The 13,487-nt window shown below is 46.7% G+C and overlaps 1 protein-coding gene across 7 annotated transcripts in view; it reads right to left on the bottom strand.

The window, feature by feature from the left end:
* Positions 1 to 13,487, bottom strand: part of LOC144170173 (RNA-binding protein FXR1-like) — a 40,932-nt gene that overhangs the window by 26,816 nt on the left and 629 nt on the right. For 3 of the 7 annotated variants that reach the window (XM_077699792.1, XM_077699787.1, XM_077699790.1), the window contains exons 2-7: positions 13,337 to 13,389; positions 7,280 to 7,528; positions 7,114 to 7,179; positions 6,916 to 7,018; positions 6,055 to 6,171; positions 3,606 to 3,650 (exon numbers count right to left, since the gene is read on the bottom strand). In XM_077699792.1, the coding sequence (XP_077555918.1) occupies positions 3,606 to 3,650; positions 6,055 to 6,171; positions 6,916 to 7,018; positions 7,114 to 7,179; positions 7,280 to 7,528; positions 13,337 to 13,389 (633 nt within the window). The remainder of the gene's footprint in view (positions 1 to 3,605; positions 3,651 to 6,054; positions 6,172 to 6,915; positions 7,019 to 7,113; positions 7,180 to 7,279; positions 7,529 to 13,336; positions 13,390 to 13,487) is intronic. The other 4 variants (XM_077699794.1, XM_077699791.1, XM_077699788.1 and 1 more) reach the window with 3 other exon arrangements.

Genomic DNA, 13,487 nt, shown 5'->3' with positions numbered 1-13,487 from the left:
AATGGGGTCAGCTTTGTAATCCGACAGCGTTGAGAGGTGATAATTACTTGAAAATGGCCCCAGCTATTCACTAATGATCTTTGGTTCGGACAAAGGGCAGCTTTATTCTCCCAAAGCTTATTTCTGATGGTCCCCCACATGTCTAGCAAGTGTGCCTGACATTTTCAACCAGTTTCCAGCAGTTTCTTTTTCGTTTTCGCATTGCGAAATTCATATTTAGCGCTACTACGCAGTTACCCAACTACAAGCTGATTTGCCATGGCGCCTCCATTTCCCGCTACTGCTCCTCAAAAGAAGCATGCCGCTCGCACTTCCACTTTATCTACGTCTTGCTTCTGCGATAAGAGCTACCGCTGAAAGTCAAACGATAACACCAAGTCGTCGGGTATCAGTTCAGACGAGGAGAACGCTTCCAATTGGCCTTGAACATCGCCAGCTGTTCACTGGACAGTTTCAGTTTCATACGAGGGTATTTCCGGAAGCCTAGTGTCGCTTCTTAGTAGTACTGTTTATTCTGACAAAGTCTCCAACAGCCTTGTATTTGTTTCTTTTTGAAATTGTTAGGTGGCACTGCAATGTAGTAGGCTCGTAGTGCTGAACTCTCTTCACAGCCCGACGGCGGCTTGGTGAAAGCTTGCTGGGCATGATTCTAGCGCATCGTACCTTATTCCTGCAAGCAGGGCTACTATAGTGAGTCAGAACATGATAATAAAACGCAAATGAAAGTTCTGACTGATGAGCGATCAACAGAACGTCAACAAGCATCCACCAAAGAGTTTGGTTCTCAACTCCAAGCGGATTTTTTTCACATCGCTTGCTTGCCTTCAATATTGTGCCGGTCATAATCATTGACAAGGTGTTTTTACATCACGTGGAGGCTAATTTGGGCCTTTAATAATGTCAAACCACCAGATTTCTTCTAGAGAACTATCCAAAATAGCAAAACTTGAAATAGAGGTTGGGCTTCACCACATGGCATGGGCACCACGTGGGCTAACATTTTTTTTATATCTGACAAATTGTACTGCGCAACTCAATTTTTTTTTTTCTAGGACGGGTTTTCGAAATGTCTACCTACAAAATGTATATTCTAAATTTTTTCTACTACACGTGGTTTATTATACACAACTTACTTTTTTCTTTGACGCGCGGACAAAAATTTCGAATTTTATAATTTTTTTCGGAATCATTATTTAGGAAAACATTAATAAAACTGGTGTTGTTGGAAAGCGCGTGGAATAATCTGCATTGTATGTCACTGCAATGTGTGCCTAACCAATATGTATAGCACAAAAAAATGTTTTGTTAGACCCTTCAAACTTGGTCAATTTCCCACGGTAACGAAAGAGTTAAGGGGGGACACTGGTCTTAAAACAGCCTCTTAATTTTCGAGTGAACTTTGTAAAACTTGTCAGTCTTGCTGCTTTTCTCCCACTGATTTCAGATATGCCATTATTTTCTCAGTAGGTCAATTAGTTCCCAAGATAATTAGCACTAATTAGCCATTTTTAGTCAAGCAATAGACAAAACAGTGTTGGTCATAAAACTGTAATCTTTATATTTTCCAATACTATGAACCCTGGTGAGTGCAATAATCGAAGCAGTTTTTTGATGCATCGCTTGGAACTAATTTTACAGCTCGTTAAACTTTGGTAGCACCAGTGGCAGGGAGCCATTTTGAGTGCCAAACACCAATACCACAAACCTTAACTTCAATAAGCAACATGGTCGGTAGCTCCCCACATAAGAACATACCGGTTACAACACCAACCTACAAGCATACAAGAGTTCAGAAATAGACATGCCACTCATTTATACACACCTCAGCCTGATACTAGTACAGCGAAACGTGAACACGCGAGACAAAGGAGAATACCCAGACGAAACATTATCTAAACCTCCAAGGGGCTGGCTAGCCAGACAAAATACAAGTTTGTTTCATTCAAAATATGTGGCTTTTATAGTGCCCCGAGCACTTTCCAGGCACCAAACGATTTAAAAACTTAAGCCATAATTTTGACTCTCCCATTGAATCATGCATTTTCGTGACGTCTGCATGACATATCCAGGGAAAGTATTGAAGCGAACATAAGTATGTGGACTAGGGCTGCCGCGAATGGCGGTACGCCTTGTTTGCTGTCAGTCTTCCTAGATGGCGCCACCATACCCTCAGGACTGCTGTCCGCTCTAGCTTTGTTGACCAGATTTGTGTCGGGATAATGTTTGCTACAGTTGATAGTACTTGTTTCGTGAAACATTTGGTGCGCTCGACAGAGTCCCGGAAGACGTCGCTTATGCCAGTTGGCCCGTGCTAGCTCAACGTGCCACACAGCTGTGCAGCTATAATTGGCGTACGCGCGCAGTATGCACTAGTGCTTTCATGTTTACGTTTTAATATGCCTTATTTAATATGGATAAAGCAATGAAAAAATGGCGGCAGCGACTTGGGGCAATGGAAACCCCAAAACTCAAGAAGATGCTTTCGCAATTGGAATGTATGTATTAAAGGCCAACTGAAATGAGAATTTGGTCCTCTTGAAAGCCCTACTTTTATATAGTCCAACTAGAAGTTATATGCAGTTAAACCTCGTTATACCAAGATGGGCTATAATGAAATAAGGGATATAACGAGCAAATCTTGATTCCACCATAAAGTCCCCATTAAAACCTCTTTTTAATGAGGCAAGCTTTACCTGTTACGGAATATAACGAACAAATTTTGTCACGAAATAAAATTTTGAGCCTGTATTCGAGCTTGAGAGCAGCTGAGCTATCGGTGTCCCAGTCCGCAGTGGGAGAAGGGCGCCGGGCAGAGGACGCCTGGATGGCTGGTGGACCAGGCTGGCAGGGATATAACTCCCACTTTGCAGCTGTCTGCAGAATCTGCCAGAAAGTGCAGTGTCATCTACTGTGGAGCTATATTAAATGCTTCCAATTGATTAACCTGGCATTTTACAGCGCTCCGAGCAATGTCCCAGTACTGTTAACTACTGCTTATTAAAAATAAATTAGGCGAAGGTGAAACTTTACCGCAGCTGGCCTTTACATTTTTGCCCACGAGAACATCTGAGTCAAGTGTCGCAGCAATAGGGTGTAACTGACAGTCCTTTTTCTGCAATGCCATTTTACGCTGTTTACCCACAAAGTCTACAAAAATGAAGGATTATCGCACGCTGCTTTTTGCTGCTGTTCTGGGAAAAAAAGCTCAACAATATGCGCTGCAAGAACTGTACACTGACAAATTTCTGCTCCACTTACGCAAACATTCGTGTAGCCACTCATTGAATCATTTTTCGCCATCGGTCACTCAAGAACGCCTATATTTTTCTTCCAGTGTGTTTTAGAACATGGGGTCAAACAATCAGCCTTTGCACATCACACAAAGCTTTTGCACGTGGATCACCAGAGATGTTTGCCACTCGAGAGGAAGCCTGATAACTGGGCTATGTCGCCCGCGCGCACCAGTAGACGTGCCCTGGCCAGGACAGCCCTGGCCAAGCACTTGTGCACAGCAAGCAAGTTTCCCCATGCTCCAGACACATGCAGTGGACTGGCGTGCACACGTAGTACATACAGAGAAGCACGATAAGGGTTAGCACACACACCTTTTGTTTTGAATTGGCATCCCCTCTCTGAGAAGACTTACGACTCTGCAAAGGGAAACGCCGCAAAAGCACACACTGGTTGGCACCACAGCGGTGGCTAGAGCTTCTCTGCACCCATCACAGCCTGCCTCCTCCTGAACTCGTTCCTTACACACATACACCACCCAAAAGAACCATAACCCTTACCAGCCAGCATTGCCGCGGCAATTAAATGGTACTTGAAACTGACATCGTCAGTGCTTCCTGCTCTTGAAAGTCAGCTGCTAAGAAAATGCCAGCTGTGCGGGTGGTGCCTTTCTCGGTTTATTTCGAACATGGAATCTATGCCCAGGCGATAGTGTGTCTTCAGTCATGTGGGTTTAAATAGTCAACTTAAAATTGTTTTTGCTGTGCTTGCACCACTCATGACCTTCATCTCAGAATGGAGAACAAGGCTTTAGGTCCCACAAATGCCGCAGTTGTTCAGTGCAACAAAACTGTACACTTCAGAACACATCACTCTAAAGCCATTTGCCTCTAACAGCTACTCCAGTTCCACTGTGATGAAAAAAACTGCACCCTTACAGAAACAAGAGAGATTTGCTACAACTACAACTGCATCATCCGAACACGGTGTTTGCTCTTACCACGCTCACCAGCCTTTCACCAGCAGCCAGAGATTTCTGTAAGCTGGCTGAGATGTGATGGACTGGCTGCGCAATCACCATAAGCAAAAGTGCTAAGCACATTTTCTGTGCACTACGAAGGGATAAACGGAAATGAGTTGGACACTCAGTTACTGTGTCGATAACGATGGTCGTTCACAAAATATGAAGAGAGTGCGACTTTATGGCACTTGCTGACACTCTACCTAATGTTCAACTCAAGGGTTGCAGCAGTCACCAAATGAAGTTCATGAAACTGACTTCTGATGTAGGTACGAAAACAGGCTGTTGAATACATGTGCCTCAGCTGTAACTGCTGTCGATTTATACGAAATCACCAGAAAATTGCTGATAATGGGATAATTTTTGTCATTATCTTTTAACAATATGGTAGAGAAGTCCCCACTTAGAACAATAAGCATCGATTTACCCAGGTAACGCTGAAGTAGTAGGACTATCTTGAAGACTACAATGATCTGGTTAAGAGAACGCAGCAACTTGGCTTTGTTCGCACCCACAATAATTAAGTTCATGGTGACACCCTACCTGTGCAATTTCCATGAATCGCAAAACTGAAACGCACCTCAACAGATTGCGACGTTAACTTTGTCCACCTGGCACTAACTTTCCGGTGATAAAATGGCGTGGGCCTTCCTGCATCCCATATGCCACTCAACACTCTGTGTTCACGAATGCCCGAGACAGTGAAACCATTGCTGCGCATGGCCCAGCCCCCTGCCCCACAAGCGGAGCCATGCAAGCGCACTTGAGAGACCACAGGCCAAGGCTCCAGTAAATGGCACGCATGTTAGTTACCACTTGCTGCTCTCTTTTTGCATGCGAGGCTCCTGCACGTGCCAAGGCAGCATGATGCAGAGCACCGAAGCGTACCTGTCCCCCCAACTCCCCCCTCCCGAGCTCATAAAAAGCAAGCCCGGCCTTGTGGTTTGCGGCCAGTGTGTGCCTACACTGTGTCAAGCTGGCTCGCTCGCACCCAAATGCCCACAAAGCAACAGGTGACACGTGTGCCATACCATGCAGTCGGGTTGAATCCACCACCCTTGCAAAAGGACAGAGGGGCCCGCTTCCAACCTTGCCAACAACCACCTCTACCATTCACCCGAAACTGCACCCCCCCTTTTCCCCCCTTTGACCCTAGTAATGCAAGTGCTGCATTCCAGCTTTGGCTGCCAGAGGCACGAGAGATCTTAGCTTTTAAACTTAGTCCAAGCGTGGTAGGACCCACAGGCAGTGCTTTCCCCACAACGCACACGAAAATTTCTGAGGAAAAGGCAAAAATCAAATTCTGGGGCTTTACAGCCAAGGCTACCCCCGAGTTTTGAGGCGTGCCATAGCAAGGGGCTCCAGATTAATTTTAACCACACGGGAATCTTTAACCCGTGCCAAACTCTGAACACAATGGAATTTTATTTTTCACCCCGAGGAGGACACAGCCATCACATTGAAGAATCCCAAGGTACGCAAGATCAGGAAGAAGCCTTAATAGAGTGTAGACATCTGCACTTTTTTTCGAATTTCCCTCTAGTGAATAAGCTGATATGCAGGTAATACGCTTTTGCGAAGACCCCAGCATACAGCTCTCTTCAACGCTACCAGGGCATTAATATGGAATCGACAAAAGGGCTTGTGTCGCACTGTGCCAGCTTTGCGGGGAAGTTAAGGGACCTCACTTGCTCCCCCAAAACTGCAGCCTCATGCTCACCAATTCTGCCCCGAGAAGCACTGGTTCGCTCACTTTACGAGGAGCAACCAACAGATCATCCCAGTGTGCCGCAGTGGCTCACCTCAAGTTGTCGGGCAGCCTCTTCTGTCTTGCTGAGCAAAATCAGCTTCTGCCTCAGGTTGCGGTAGTAGATCTCGCTCATCATCTCCGCCCGCTTCTTGGCCGCCTCCGCACGGGCCTGCACAGCCAAGAGCCACACTTAGTGTCTGAAGCTGACAGACAGGCAAACCACATCACGTGCCTGTGAATGAGCTTTCAATTTCCGAAGGCGATGTGACCTGTGCACAATTCATTCTATTCTTGTTTATCTATAGAACATGGAGAGAAAGGATGACTGGTGACGAGACCTTGGTCGGCAAAGCATCCTGATAACATAACGCATGCAGCAGCACAGCGCCTAAGGAGTTCCTCAAATAGGAATAGATGACAGCTCCTGCATAAATACAGTCTTCGTCAAATTTTTTTACGCGAAGCTGAAAGTGCGCTGGCCACAGAAAACCCAATGACAAGCTTATGTCCCAACTAGGCTGAAACGTTTTATGCCGGAAAGCTAGAGAAAACTCCTTTTCTTAGTGTCAAAACATTTTTGTCACATTTAAGGGTAAAGCCTACTCTATGAATTCTTTTTGGCAGAGAAGGCTTAGGATTGGCCAAGAAAATTTTGACAAAAGGTGCACATCCAGCACTGTGGACGTGGCAAGGCCAACACTTTGCAATGACGATGGGAGCAAGAAAGTGTGCAAGTGTGCCTCAGTGCAAACCACACAGATGGTCCTCACTGCTGAACAAGTGTCCTCGCACTCCTTCCACCATGCCCCCGAGAGAATGGCAAAAGCGGGAAGGGGGGAGTACACGGACAGCAGGTGGTCTGGTTATCATCAGGCTTGCGCCAGCCACAACAAGAAGACAAGGGGGCACTCACAATGACCATGAGGCACTGCTTGGAGGGGATGTAGCGCACCACGGCCGCCCCTATGGCCTTCTTGAACTCCTTGTGGGCCGAGTCATCCTTGCAGCTGCCACAACAACGGGGAGAAAGGCGGCCACAGCCGCCACAGGTCACGCACAACACCCCGTGCAGGGAGGGAGGGCAAGCCCAGGAGGAGGAGGAGACACTTACTACTCCCGCAGGTCGTCGGGCACGTCCAGCTCGAACTTGGTGAAGGTGTTCTTTGTGATCGGAGGACTGCAAAAAGGGAAGGCAGGCACAAGGGAGCGTGAAGTGAAGCGAGGGACGGAGCAAAGCCGCACAGCTCTGCCAATCATCGCCGTCACTGTCTCCTCACTTGGGGTTCTTGGGCCGCAGGCGGTCCGAGGGCACGATCTCCGAGTAGGCCGTGTCCCAGCCCTGGTACTCGACCACGTGGAAGTCGCCCTTGGTCATCTTGACGCGGGCGTCCCACCAGCCGGAGGCCTCCTGGTCGTTGGCCTTGGAAAAAACCTCCACCTCCTGGCCCTCCGTGAAGAGGTCATCGCTACGCCCGCTCGACGGCAGTCGCACCCGCTGGAACGCAAACTTGTTGGGGGGCTGCCAGCTGCGACAAGGGTCCACCCGGAAAAGCATGAAAACGGGCACGCGCCACGTCCTCTCGACACCAGCTTGCCCTCCAGATCTACCCGACAACGGCCCAGTGTTGCTCCCATTACTTGGGGGAAATTCTGCAAGCCACAACAAATTACTCTGCCATCTCTTGGTCTTCAGAGCAGCGCACAAAATTTTGGCATAACACCTCGGTGTTGTACTTGCACAACAGCAAGAGAGTAGTAACTGGGTGGTCATGATTTCAGCTGTAGAACCACAGGGTCGGCTGGCACCATCCCTGCCAGTTTCCTGCCAGTCCATGTGTTGAATAGTTTCAATCAACAGACTCGCATTGATGGGGTCACTAGGATAAATCTAGACTTATTTTTTTTAGATTTTTGACCAGCAGCAGTGAACTGAAGCTAACCAGTTGGTAAATGATCTTATAATGATCCAGCACAATAGACGCATGAAGCATCATTATCATTACAGCATGAACATATGATCCACAGCAGTAGAAGTACTTCTCTAGTTCACAAGTTTTACAAGTTGCACCGAGACTAAGCTAACCCTGTCGGGGAGAAAAAAAAAAAAAAGGATTCTACTGCTGCCTTCGGAATGGTTGGTCCCTATGCCCAATCAGTGTCTCTCCTTTACAAATGTACCCTCTCATGATGCTCAGTGTCTGGTTAACGTTGCCAAGCTGAATTATGGAACAGTGTAAAATTAATTGGCAGTGGATTGAGCAGTGGAGATTCATGGAGCGATGAATCCAGCAATCTTAAAATGTGGATAAGCACAGACACCCTCCTGAAGTGACGCTCCTCACAACCAGGCTTCATGTATGAGCTGCTGCCACTTGCACACTGCTCCCTAATAGAGCTTGGTAACATTAACTGCATACCTGTTTTTGTTGCTATATTTTGTTCTGTGTTAACTCTGTGACAAGCACCAGCCTTTTGTTTCAATTCTGTGAGTTTTTCTGTCCTGGTTTCAATGCATAGAATACATTTATTGTGCCTGTAGCCTGCCTGCCGGTGCTATCCTCTGCATCCCCCATATTTTGACATGAGGTTTGCCTCCAGCCTCAGACTTTGGGACACTCACAAATGCAACCATTTTTAGTTGGCGCACCATTCAATCAATGATTCAATTCAACCTGGCTGTTTGAGTGATTCAGTCAATGCCCACTACTTCCCTGCCAGGCAAATGCACTGTGGGAACTTTAAGTTACTAGGGTTCTGATGTGCCCTCATGCTTGTGCCCCGCCACGCCCACAATGTCCCTGCCAGGGAACACTCGCCCCAGATGCAGCATCTGAAGAAGGTGCAACGACATTTCACTTTCATTGCTGTGCTTACAAGGAAGCTGGTTTAACGAAACAAAATGGCTAAAACAAAAGCAATTCCAAAAGGTGGCAAAGGCATGCAATAACTCATGGCCAATGATCGAGGTGCCTGCATGCCACCTTCAAATGTTTTCAAATAATGGTGGTACTTGTTCCCCACATCCCACTAAACACGAAAAATTGACATTACGACTTTTTTCTAAGCTTACTGGTTTCCTTTTTTGAAGCTTTTAGCTTGCTACTGGAATCATTCAACCACTCATAACTGGTATTTTAGTCTGCACTATTCACACAGCCAACTAATGCCAAGCTTGAAAACACCTGCTCAGAAAAGAACCACAGGATCAACGCAAGAATACATTACCAAGTTTTTTTTTACATTACACAATAAGTGCCACGTCAAAGAAACATGGCTTCAGAAGTACTGGCTAAAGGGACACTGTGAATTTGTCAAGCTCCTGTTGTTGCTTGCACTACATAGACTGGCTAAAATAAACACACTTTTCGTCACTTATCCAGTCGATAAAGCGGTATTTATTTTATAAAGCCCGAAAGAAGGAAAACTACCATGCGCGGTCTGCGGCGGCCGCACCAACTAAAGCAGTGATGTCCATACAAGGTGCTACTTGATTGGACGATGTCTAAGCATGGGTTCTTCGAAAAACATGCTTGGCACCCGATGTTATCATTGGCTGGGCATTCTCAATATCCCCGTAATCAGCATACCGCGCTTCAGCCATGTTGTCGGCTGTAAAATGTGTCAGATGGCTTGGAATCTTAACTATCACTAGCAGGGGCGTACACAGTGGATGAACATCTTCCGTGTCACCACACATGCTCAAATGTGATGCACTTTTCCCTCATCTTTGGAGTTTGCCTAACTCATGCCAGTATTGCAAAAAATGTGTTGGCACCAGACTAAGGGCTGGCTGATTCAGGACTGTGCCCACTCCCGCAAGCAGTCGATGTTTATGGCAACAGCAGGCCAATGGGAACTCGCTAGCGCATCGGTGTCAGTCTGCACACGTTCTGTGAACTCGCTCGTGGAGCAACGAACATTACAGGGCGAAAATGGTAAACTCAATATAAAAAACACTTCCCAAAAACAAATAAATCAACTTAAAAAAAAAAAGGGCTATTGGGGTTCTGAACTTGCGCACTGCAAAACATGCCTAGTGCTCCAGACCACTTGGCCATAAGCCCGCGCTGCCAGGAATGGAAATATAAAGTATTGCATAGCCTGCTTACATTTTTATTTAGTCTTAGCATTTCAAGCAGCTTAGATGACTATTTCTTGTATAGCACTTGTGCAGTAAGCGCCCCCCCAAATTTCCAGAATTATCTCATCTTGGCGACTGCATTGCTCAGACAAAAAAGCGTTCGCAGATGTGTGGTAGTGATGCTGACCGCTGTGCTAATTCACCCAGCGCAATAAGTGCTTCCCGCACCTTGGTTTTACGCTATGCGATGAAATTCCGGTTTGTTTTAATTCTGTAGTGCCTCTTCTCCTGCCTTCAATTGGCTTTAGATTTTTCTACTAGCATACTTGTGTGGAGCAACTTGGACTTGATACAGTCTACAAAATAACAAACTAAAGGCACACTTTTCCAGGCACAAACATGTGATAGCTTAGTTTCATCAGAGCAAAGGAACTGCGAAGACCCACCATCGGCTGGCCGACTAATGCTTGGCTGACTGATTCTGTAGGAAGGTCAGCGAGCAGTGCAGTAGCGCAGTCAATCTAAGTTATCTTGTTTTAACATCATACAAAATGTCAGAAATCGGCAAGGAGGATGCAGAGGGGAGAACAGCATTTTAGAATTGATTTTTCTACTGAACAATAACGCATAAACGCAGCGAGTGTGGTCGAAAAATAGCCTATAGACTCCAGACTACAATTTGCGCTAGCAACCCCGCAATATTTCCAAATCACTTCAGTGTCCCTTTCACGCCTGCACAATGAGCTATAAGACCAGAAAACCTAATTAAAGCAACCCAGGCAAGCAAGCAGGAAAGTATCTGCTGAACTGTGGTACCCCTTTAGGACCAGAGTGTTGCTCCACAATTGAACTTCAGCTCAAGCAAATGTTCTCTCAACTGCTGCTGGTTGTTGCCCCAACACAATGGGTGTTAGGAACAACCCTGCTGCCATTGAAGCAGACTCAACAAATCCCCCCCCCCCCCCCCCCCCCCAAAGAAAGCCCTCGCACAGTGGAACCTGGGTGAAAAGATTTTGAGGGGTTGACAAGCCAAAGGTTGGCTCAGGAGAAAATGCATTACTTGAATATTTATGGGAGTTACAGTGGGGCTGACCTTTCACGATGTAACATTAAAACATGGTAATTGGGAATGTATCAGCTGGTTTGTCCAGCGTGCGCACTTGCACGATGTGTACACAAACACAACAGCAGCAAGCAATGATTTTTTTTAATGATTTGAGTTGACCCCCCCCCCAAAAACTGCAGGAATGTCGAACTGACCACCCTTTGAACATTTTCAAGCTTTCGTGCAACGGTAAATGAAGCATGTTTTTTGTAGAGCTAAATAAACCTGGCATCTCTCTCCAACATCCCAAATGTATCATGATACAAAAGAGCAGGTCATGAATCAAAACGATAGATAACTTACAAAGCAGTGCAGCCACCTGAGGGGTAGAAAATACCCACACAATCCTTCCCGCCGTGGCAGCTGATAGGTCACATATCCAATCGCATGAGTTATCTTATACTTTTGCCGCTGGTTGTTATATAATACCCCTGTCACACGGGCACTTTCAATTGCGATTGAAGTGAATCGCGATCGAGTTTTCGAGCGCGCTCGACGTACTGCCGCTGCTACACGGCACGTTTCAATCGCGATTGAGAAGTTGCACGGGTTGCGCTCGTGTTCGACAGATGGCGCCAACCATGTACTTGTGGCCGGCGTTTGGTAACTTCGCGCGGTCGTAGGTATATGTAACTATGTAAATATTACCTCACGCTTATTTGGGTCAAGTTATTTAAAACAATTTGTGGCGTTCGTTGAAGTTGTCACATTCTGTGCCATTACTGAGCGGGGACGAGAGTATCGCCGCTTCCGTTCGATCGCGATCGAGAAACCAGGATTGAGTTCGAGCGGGATCGAGCTCGATCGCGATTGAAACTGCCGTGTAGCAGGTGCCCGATCCGGATTGAGCTCGATCCGGATCGACTCAATCGCGATTGAAAGTGCCCGTGTGACAGCGGTATAACAGACCAATAGTACAAAGTTAAATAGCTTGGTGTTCACCTGCACAAATATTCTGACTGTACTAGATCTGTGATTTTCTTGGTGCTCTTTGACCTATACAGCAATGCAAGTAAATTATTCGACCGACTTGGAAATCCAAACAAATCTCACCACCAGCTGTACTGAGAGAATGACTGTTATGCTGTTTTTAGCGCTTTTCCAAATAACACGTGCCCAGCAGAAGTTTCAACGTGCGTGTACCCGCCCAACAGTTTGTTCCAAAAAACCATACAAATCCCCAATTTGTGACGTCACAAATTGTACTGAGGGAAAAAAGCTCAGGGGTGGCAATGCAGATTTCCCCCTTTCGGCACTTTTTGCGTTGACAAGCAGCTGCTGCAGGCACAATGTTACATTTGTATTCACAGCACAGTAATTTACAATTACTGAATCGACTTGCAAGATCATCAGTAATGCAACACCACAGCACACTACTTCGGTGTGAGTCACGAACATCCAACAAAACAATGGCGGAACAATATCTCTCCCAGCTCGCCATTTCTTGTACCATGTTTTTATCACAAGTCCTAAATAAGAAATTGAACCCAAGAGGCGGGTGACATGAATCGACCCCATTCATTACTGTGAAGAGGGGCAAGGCAACCTTATGGAATTTCCCTTAAAACCTGCAATGTCAGAATACAACTGAATGAGTTTTGTATAATAAAACGCTGGCGATGTTGGGCCTGGTTGATTCCACGGCTCACAATACGCGAGAGCTTGCGAGATTTTTTGCTTCTTTACAACGAATTTCTGGCCCCACAAGACTGAGCGGATTAATCATTGTTTAGATTAGGGTCCCCAAAGGCGTGGCACGGCGTGCGAGGTGGCGTCAAAAATATTTAAACCTGCGTGGGTGGCCTGGAGTCAGCCGAACGCTCCAACATTGAAAAAGACATGGCAGTACGTATGTGCGCGCAGCAAACGCGAGCACTCGTCTCGTAGAGCAACGTTTGGGCCGCCCATGTGCTTGGAGGGCAACTAGGCGCTTATATTACGCCATCTGAGACTAGCACGTGTGCGCCTTTAATATTGGCGGCTGGCGCGAGTTTTTAAAACGTGCGCAGTCGCGCGGAGCTGCACATTTTCTCGTTTCACAAAGCCGACGCAAAGAACGCTCGCTCCTCTGCAGAGGGAGGAGCCATGCCCATGACTGCCCCAACCCGGTCGACTCGCCGGCCGTGCCATTACGGAAACATCACTTACTCGTTCTCGAACGCAACTGTGATGTCGTTCTCGTGGACGTCGACGACGAAGGCCTGGGGAGAAAAATAACACTGCACGTGAACAGGAGAGCCATCGAAGGCTCCACGAACGCGGCGTCCGAAACGCTGGCACCAAATCACGATCCCCTCCC

Source organism: Haemaphysalis longicornis, unplaced genomic scaffold, assembly GCF_048455015.1.
Source record: "Haemaphysalis longicornis isolate Haplotype H1 unplaced genomic scaffold, Haemaphysalis longicornis Haplotype H1 scaffold_2, whole genome shotgun sequence".
In the NCBI taxonomy this organism is placed as follows: Eukaryota; Metazoa; Arthropoda; class Arachnida; order Ixodida; family Ixodidae; genus Haemaphysalis; species Haemaphysalis longicornis.
This window is presented reverse-complemented; position numbering and strand designations above follow the sequence as displayed.